The sequence below is a fragment of the Histoplasma capsulatum genome, genomic scaffold (assembly GCF_000149585.1).
Source record: "Histoplasma capsulatum NAm1 scaffold_4 genomic scaffold, whole genome shotgun sequence".
NCBI lineage: Eukaryota > Fungi > Ascomycota > Eurotiomycetes > Onygenales > Ajellomycetaceae > Histoplasma > Histoplasma mississippiense.
The window spans coordinates 575164-584154 of NW_001813979.1; the positions used below are offsets into that span (position 1 = coordinate 575164).

Sequence of the window (8991 nt, forward strand, 5' to 3'; positions counted from 1 at the left end):
TGATGATATTTACATCAATTATAATATACTCTGTGAGATATTTACAGATAATGATGCAAATCTCATAAAAGGAGCTGTGAAACATCTCATCAAACAATTGCAGACAAAGCATCACACAACAACATCTTATCACCCTCATACAAATGGAAAAGTTGAATGTCTAAATAAAATACTAAACAGCATGCTGATGAAATATCTAATGAAAAAACCCACAAGATTATGAAATAGATATTTAAAACAGATATTATTTACAATGTGAGTTCATCAATATATAATCTTAAAACATTTGCTATTCTATTTGCTCTATGAGATGCATCTGTGTATCCCGGGGGATATGCAGAAGCAGATAGAGGAGGAGGTAGTGATTGCAAATGTGGAATCAAAAATGAGAGAAATTCACCACATTTAAGCAAAAGCAAATGAATTATTACTCAACCGCGCTATACAATTGAAAAGAATACAAGACTCATTAGTGAAAGAAATGAGCCTCATTGTAAGCACTTAAGTCCTCATATGAAATGAAAAATCTGAGAAGTTTCAACCGAAGTGGTTTGAGCTGTACAAAATCTTCAAATCACACCCTTTTGAAATGTACACTTTAAAGAAGTCAGGGAGACAGGTCCTACGCAATCTTATAAATGGCTCTTATCTTATAGAGATGAAGATAGAGGATCTCAATGAGCTGTGATCATCTGCAGCACTATCATCAGCATTAAAAAAAAGAGAGCTTACAATAGAAAAGCTCAGAGAAATTAGAGAAATCATCAATACTTATGAATTAGAAAATATCACTTATTGAGACCTCTCAATAATAATCAAAAAAGAATGAGAGGAAATGGAAAAGGCGAGTATACAGCACATTTCAATAAATGATAAAATTGTTGCTGACTGTACAGTATTGCAATGTAGACAGTGGGTGCAACACAGTCAGAGATAAACTCAAAGCAGCTGATCAGCATATGAATTGAGTTGCAAGAAACAAAGGAATTCAGGGAAGAATTCAATTGTCTATATTAGCTCAATCATAAAGACCTTAAAGGATGAGCTGTCAGAAATATCAATAGACATATTGAATCAAACTATTTCAATATTTAACAATGCTTAAAGATTGAATAAGATTAATTTTGATGAATTATTTGCTGTAGTTGTCTGAGCTTGTGAACAGAGATAGTATAATATGCAGAGGCAGAATGCTCTCATTGAAAAATATGAGATCTGCCACATTTAGTCATTAAGTGTAGAACTGATAAAAGGTTATATAAGAGTAATGATAAGAAAAAAAAGAGAAAAAGAGAAATCATGAAAAAGATTTATTAACACACAGCTTCAATGACCACTGCAAAGGCTTTATCTGAATTCTAAAAATACAGAAATATCATAAAAATAAAGAAAGAGTATATATCAATAAAATGCTCAAGCTCAACACCTTTAAGAACTATCTGTATGTGATGAAAATCAAAATTCAGCCTGTGTCAAGAACCTCAGAATCTCAAGATATATATGTAGAAATGCAGTATAAATTTCTATTTTGTGAAGAGTCTGACATATTGATTTAAGATTTTCAAAAGAGAGATTCACAGAAAGCTCAATAAAATGATGGAAATGCACATATAGAGAACAATCAGTCAAAATGAGGGAGGTAGAGATGTGAATAAGGATAATGCAGAGGCATCAATCATCTCATAATCTTCATAGATGCTGTCATTGCTGCTCATATTCTCATCAACAGCTTCATCTGCCTTCTCATTGTCCAAAGCATTCACATGATCATCATCGCCGGCGACCTTCTCAACAGAAATGAGATTGCAGGTAGAAGGGGTTTCAGAAAAGAAGCTGAAACAATTCATCAACAAATCATTCAATTAATGATCAAATTAACTTTTGACAGAGTTTGATTGATGAAAGTTTACCAGCAGATCACTCAATGTAACTGAAGTGACAGAAACTGCAATAATTAAATGCTATATTGTAGAAGAAGAGGGATTAGACAATTCAATAGATGGATAGAAATGTAGAATGATTGAAATCAGTGAGTGAGTGAATGGAATAGAATAGTTGCAAATGTGGCGTTGATTAGTGATGGGATGCTGTTGTTGTGATAGGGATTCGGGGGCGCGCGAAACAAGGGCGCCTTACCGTTTTTGGTTAGAATGTACAATCACAACGAGGGCTTGGCGAATGCCGCGCTGCAAACACTTCAGGAATAGCGTGTTGCAAAGGCAGGTGCGCATGGTAGATCTGTTACTGTCATGAGGGCGTAGACGGATTTAGTAGGGGAGGATGTAGTAATTTCAGCTTATTATTCTTCCGTGGCGTACACCACCCTCTATTATCAAGGATGGCGTACGCTACCGCACTAGTTAATTTGTATAAGAAGGGCTGCAAAGCTTAGAAGCTTTGAACAGCTCAAGCAACCTTTAAATCACAACTGATTCAATAACAGTAACTCATTCACAATTTCCAGACTGCAGAAGCTTTGTACAGTTATATTACTCAGAATTAATAACAACTTTTATATTTGCACAAAGTCTCATAGCAAACTCAGTCTCATCAAAATTGTAAATATCTTTTTATTGAATTTCATACTGAGTAAAGATATGATTTAGTGTATTAAATCACTTATGAATAACTTTAATATTCTCATATTTGATTTGCTCGTAATTGTATTATTTAGAATATCGGCTCTGAAGTTCTGTACAGCACTTGATTAGATTTGATGGAAAAGGTAGAATCTCATATGGTAAGAAGATGATTTGCCATATTCTCAATAAAAGTCAGCTGAGGGGGTAATTCTTGTTTAGTCAGACTTAGCATCTACTGAACAAGTATTTCCTCTTCAGCTTTGGTTAATCAGTGTGAATTTGCGCGTAGAATTGTACATGTAAAACGGCTTTTCAACCAATGAGTTAGTGTTGAGTGAGATATATCATACAGCTGTGCTGCTTCACAAATAGATAAGATTTCTTGATTTTTCAATGCAGCAATTGCAATTTCAATCTTTCCCTCTATCTCAATAGAGTTTCTTTTAATTTTATTGCGAATTGGTGGCATTCTGACATGTCAAGAAAGATATATTGATAAATTATTTGTGCATTTCAATTTAGTGTCTCGCTCGGTTGGGTGTCTCGCTCGGTTGGGAATTACGTTAACGTGATCACCCATCTAACGACCGCTCCCACCTAACGATCGCTCATTTACAATTCAACAAGATGATTAAAATCTACGATATTTTAACAACGCAATTACAGTACCACATAAGAAGTTTGAAACTATTATGACTTCTAATCAATATATACTAGTTTCAAAGTAGTTTAACTGATAGTAGTTAGTAGTAGTTATAGTGTCACATGATATTTAAATGCACTCATTTATCCCTATTTTTCACCTCTATACTGCTATATATAGAATTCTTCTATATTTTTTCTATCTTCTTCCTCACATATTTTCTTTAAAATAATGAATCTTTATACCCGCTACATATTATTTCCTCATACTACTGTCATCTTACTAGTTATATTCCTCTACTACTATCATCCACTATGGGTCAAGGCAGAGAATTAAGCCCTCAGATGTGTTCTCGCATATGTGAGCTTTAAAGTCAAGAATATAGCTATCTATATATTCATCAAATCCACTCTGAAATTCCACTAAACACTCTCAAGACCACTGTGTGCAAAGCCACTGAATGTGTTAATAAAGTGTTCAAATTCCAGTCTGAAGCTTCTAGAAAACTATCTGAATCTGAGTGAGATCACCTTTATGATATAACTGTTCACATCAATCTTCATATCTCAACTAAGAATCTCTGTGCTGAGATGAATGACAAGGTTAAAACAAGATCTATACAGCTTTTTATGAATGAGATGAGAAGAAGGAAGTGGCTTCAATGCACTTGCTCTGCATTTAAAAAGACACATACAACTCAATGCCTCTGCTGAGCAGATATTTATAAAGATTACACATCTGCAGATTGATGAAGAGTCAAATGGTCTGATGAGTGTACAGTTGAAAAAGAGAAAGGAATTGCAGTTAAATGAACCTTCTTACAACTTTTAAAATAGCTGACTCAAAGAGATATTAAAGAAATGAAATGTAAAAAAGCATTAAAGAAGATGTTCTGAGCAGCTTTTGATCAGAATTTCTGTGAGATGAGAATTCAAATCATGCCTTGGCCATCATATTCATCTGATTTGAATCCCATCAAGAATTTGTAGTCAATAATGAAGAGAGAGATTTACAAGATCAGGCCAGAGTTGGAGTTTGCAGATGACATAATAGCAACATTAAATCTACTTATAGAAACTGTAAAAGAGGTGTGAAATTCAATAGATAAGAGTATTCTCTATAATTTATCTATTACAATGCCAAATCGCGTGGCTGCAGGGCTAGTTACAGCAATAAACAATGCAAATATTAAACTACTTTTGAACTAGTGTATTTTGATTAGAAGTCATAATAGTTTCAAACTTCTTACATGATACTGTAGATATTAAAATTATATATTAACCATTAAAAGTACATATAAAATATACTTTAAAAATATAAATAGTTAATGTAGTTAATACCTGCTGGGTTTAATAATTCGCCCAGAACGTGAAACTCGCTGTCCGGCAGTGTTGAAGCCAGCAGAGGCAGCAGCAGCTGCACTTGATGCTGAATCTGCAGAATCTGCAGTAAAAATCTCAATCAGACTCTGATTTCCCGATTTGGAAGGTGGGTTTTGCTTTTTTGACCGTATTGGCGTTGTTGAAGCTCGCGCAGGTTGCTGCTTTGAAGAGATCTGCTCAACTTGCTTTTTCAATCGCGTTTGAAGCCGTATAGCAGCACGTTCTTCCTTCTCTTTTTGCAGCTGAGTTTTCTTTAGATCTCACTGCTCCTTTTCAATCTGGCGTTTGACTGCTGCGGCCTCTTTGGCTTTCTCACGCTGCCTGGCGGCCTCCTCACGAGCCTTTTGACGTTCATTCTTCCGTTTGGCAGCTTCTGCATTTTTTTTTTCACGAAGAATTGTACGTTGTAGTTGTGCCTCCTGCCGACGAGCTTGGGAATCAATTTTGAGAGCTTCTGCCGCAGCGGCTTGCTCGCGGGCGGCTCTGACCTGGGTTGGAGAAAAGAATTGAGCCTGACAGGGATTTGATGAATCTAGCAATCCCATTGCCTTTCCACGTTTACGTCGCTTTCTCTCGCGATTGAGGGCTTGCTGGAGATTTCGATTTTCTATTAGAAGAAGTTCTCTGTCAAGAGCGAATTTTTCAGAGGCATGTAGTGCCCGGCGGATGTCAAGAGAAACTCGATGTTGTTGTTGATTTATCTCCTTCATCAGATTCCTCATTCCACCAATAGATGTAGGAGTTTTGAGTCCTAGAAGCTCTGGCGGAGTCTTGAGCCGTACAATCTTTGCAAGCACACGTTCGGGGTTGAAAGGTGAGATGCCAGCAGCAGCAAATGCAATCTCAATATTAGAAGGTATAACAGCAATTTCCCACACCTTTTTCAATAACTGACAAAAATCTCTTTTTGTAGTGCGAATGAGGCCCAATCCAGTCCGTATATTCTCATTTAGCTCATTTGAATAAGCTTTTGCCAAAGGTCTAAATATCACCAGATCCAGCGGTTGTAAACGGTGGGTGGAGTGAGGAGGAAGAACTGTCAGTAGTATTCGATTTTGATCCGCATAGCTGATGAATTTTATGTTGATATGAGAAGAATGATCATTCAATATAAGTAATCGCCAGCTGCGGCCTGCTTTTGCTTTTGTAAGAGGATTGAACACTTGCTGCAGCCAAATAAGCTCATATTCATCATTACTCCACCCATTCTCAGAGGCAGCAAAGTATGCTTTATCCTTTTCATCATCAAAATCCTCCAACCAGGTGTCTTGCATATCGCGTGATTCTCCTTTATATATAAGAGCAGGTGGTAGAGCTGTTCCATCCATGCAGATGGCTGCAAGTAGTGAGATGAATTCTCTACTTCCATCTTGAGATACACCCTTATTGCGTTTGGATTTGAGGGATTCGATTGAAACAATTCGCTTGACAACTTGTAAAAGGCCTAATAAGAAACCTTTTTCATCAAAGTTGTAGATATTTGAACATTCAATCTTATATTTCGCAATCTTCTCCTGCAGCTGAATGACAGACAGTAAGTTAGCCATCAATCACATTAAAAGCCACAGAATCATAATCAAAAGATAGCAATACAAGGGTGAAATAGTGATTGAAATGTACAGAGTTATCTGCAGTCTTTCTTGAATGATCAATCGCTCGTAAATAAACACTCCGGATTTGATCCTTATGCCGTTGACAGAAGCGTTGCACCCAGTTATGCCCAACTGATGATTTGACAATCTCTTCAACTAAATTTGCAAGGATTTGAAGTGTAACAGCAAAGCCGCGCTCTGCTAGACAATTTATATGAGATAGAAGGGTTTGTTCTTTGAAATCTGTAAGTGTTCAGCAGAAGATTGAAATAGCTTTCAATCTTGAGATCTGCTGGCCTTTGAACTGCTATGCCAATGTAATGCAACTGATTCCATATTTTTTGGCAGTAGCAGTGTAATTAGGAATCAATTCTTTATTAAGTTCATCAATTGCTAACTGAATAACGCGTTCATTGACCATATTACGCGTTGATGAAGAAGATGGATATGAACGTTGAGGATGACAAAATTAGCGATCGTTAGGTGGGAGCGATCGTTAGGCGGGTGATCACGTTAACTAACTAGCTAACTTAGCTAGTGGTTATACGGCGTAGAATTGAAATATTGCACAGCTCATCAATACGTAAATCATGAACGGATAAAATGTAAAAGTGGGATGGCAAAAAGAAAGTGAAATAAAAACCATTTAATTAACCGTTTCACAGCGAGATCCTAGCATCTTTAACAGCAGCAAGTCCGATAAGTTCGACCTACCACTTGGTGCAAGACATCCAATCTCGTTTCCATCTCTCACAAGGTCCTCCATATATTTCGCCATTCCCGGTGCGTGCAGTACCTTTGCAAGTGCAGCGTGCATCTGAAGAAGTGCAGGGCTTGGGAGATCGATGGCAGTACCACCATGCCTTTCGAAGGTAACAAGCCGAGGTCCATTCGGACCGCCCTGAGGCGCCGGGAGGTGGAGAAGTAAGACAGTATGCCATTCGCCTAGAATAAGCATCCTGTACTGGTTTGGCTCGCTCTGGTGGACAGCAATAGTGTTAGTCTCTGTCGGGTCTGTGAAAAACATGGTAGGGTTGCCCAACCGTCGGCTCGAACGCTAGAGAAAAGGCTGCAAAGGCTGAGTGTGCGCTATCCCACAATGTCATCAAATTCTTTGGATCGTTGACTTCCCCTGGTTCAAGCCCAATAGCGGGGAATAATTTCTTCAATGTGGCCCAAACTTGGGCGATTTGGTGTTCCTAAAAGGGTATTTAATACAGCGTAATTGAAATAATTGAAATATATTGTCCAGAGTTGACCTACAGTTGACTTGTTCCATTTGCCCAAGGAGAATGGGATAATATGACAGAGGTTTGTGGGTGCCTTTGGCCCAGGGTTCTCCTGTGTTCCTGCATCGCTATCAATGATCCCGGTAGCCATACAACGGTAATTGTCCCGTTCAAGGCACAATTTCTTGACTAGAGTCTGGTCCTTTCGGCTTCCTGACTCATCCAATGTAGCCGCCACATTCTCTATTTCATCTTCGTCATAAAAGGGCGAGGGAGATATAGATGGGGTGGCGCCTCTAGCACGCACTAAAGTAGATGTCAGAAACTCCGATCAAAAGTTTAGAGCATCAAAGAGTTAAGGAAGGGAGGGCCTACTCGGTATTAAAATGGCATTTTTGAGGTGCTGGCTCAGGGAGTAAAGTGATTCGTGATTATTGCCTGTATTCACGATACAATTTGCCAATGTCGTTCTTCCCTCTGCAGGTAAGAAACGAAAAAAGCTGGAAAGTATATCTTTTGTCAGGTCTTGGTTATTTCTGGGCTGGTAGACCTCGACTATTTGCTCTGCTTCATGCTCATTGAAGTCAGATGGGACACTGCTGAGTGAACTTTGGTCACTGAAAAGGCTCGAAATGGATTCCATTCTGGAGAGCGAAAATATGTTGAGATTGAACTTTTGACAGCAGCAGGCTCGTCGCCGTTTGTTTGGCGATAACCAGGTAGAGCAGCCTAAAGGAAACGTTGGGCTCGAAAGCTCTTATTGATGCGTTACATTACATGAGCACGCGTTCTGCTGACGGCGAGTATTTTGCTTGGGAAGCGGGTTTGTCCCAGTAATCCACCACCACTTCCACTCAATGCCCACCTTTTTGTAGGGGCGTTTGGATCGGCTAGTCCCCACTACTACCAGCATGGCGCTGGTGGTGGTCGAGCTCTTTTGCCCATAACCTGATGGAGGTGGAAGGTTGGTTCATTGCAACTATCTAGCGGGCAGAGCACTTGGATAAATAGCTGTGGTCACGTGACTTCAACATATCTTTATTATTTTTTTCCTAAAAATTATATATATTTCAAAGTACCATATAGCCAGATTTCAATCTAAATTATAGGAAAAAATAATAGATATATAAAAGAAGTTATTCAAATACCACAAAAAATAGAGTTTGCTCATAAAAATCCAAAAATAACAACTAGTGATCTGAATATCATGATATTTCATATAAATTTATACAAGAAAGTATTCTCAATACATCTCACATATCATAACTTTTTAAAAATATTTATTTTCACAATAGATACATTTAGTAGAAGATTTCAAATTACCCCGTCTGAATTTATCATAATACATTGTGATTGAGATATCAAGAGCTGGCCGACCATTGTTGATTTGGTATGGAAAAAGTGTTAGTTAACTACGCTAAGTGATGGATGACGTTACCTGGAAAACCAACCTCCTCAGCTGGTGTGTTCGTATGAAATATGATCAGTCAATGCTGCTGTTTTGTTTGGAATGTTTAGACCAACTGATAGCTGGACTAACGGCTTTTTCAAGCCAATATCGAG

At 38.0% G+C, this 8991-nt stretch overlaps 2 protein-coding genes across 2 annotated transcripts; both read right to left on the reverse strand.

The window, feature by feature from the left end:
* Positions 1 to 1625: 1625 nt before the first annotated feature.
* HCAG_04178 (predicted protein) lies at positions 1626 to 2231 on the reverse strand (the record flags this gene model as incomplete). Its single annotated transcript, XM_001540288.1, has 3 exons — positions 1626 to 1833; positions 1922 to 1945; positions 2137 to 2231. 3 exons carry the CDS (start codon positions 2229 to 2231, stop codon positions 1626 to 1628), a joined length of 327 nt encoding a protein of 108 aa, XP_001540338.1.
* A 2636-nt stretch (positions 2232 to 4867) lies between these two features.
* Positions 4868 to 8341, reverse strand: HCAG_04179 (predicted protein; the record flags this gene model as incomplete). Its single annotated transcript, XM_001540289.1, has 6 exons — positions 4868 to 6127; positions 6228 to 6442; positions 6914 to 7178; positions 7243 to 7398; positions 7463 to 7734; positions 8227 to 8341. The coding sequence occupies 6 exons, from the start codon at positions 8339 to 8341 to the stop codon at positions 4868 to 4870; spliced, it is 2283 nt and encodes a 760-aa protein (XP_001540339.1).
* Positions 8342 to 8991: the final 650 nt, after the last annotated feature.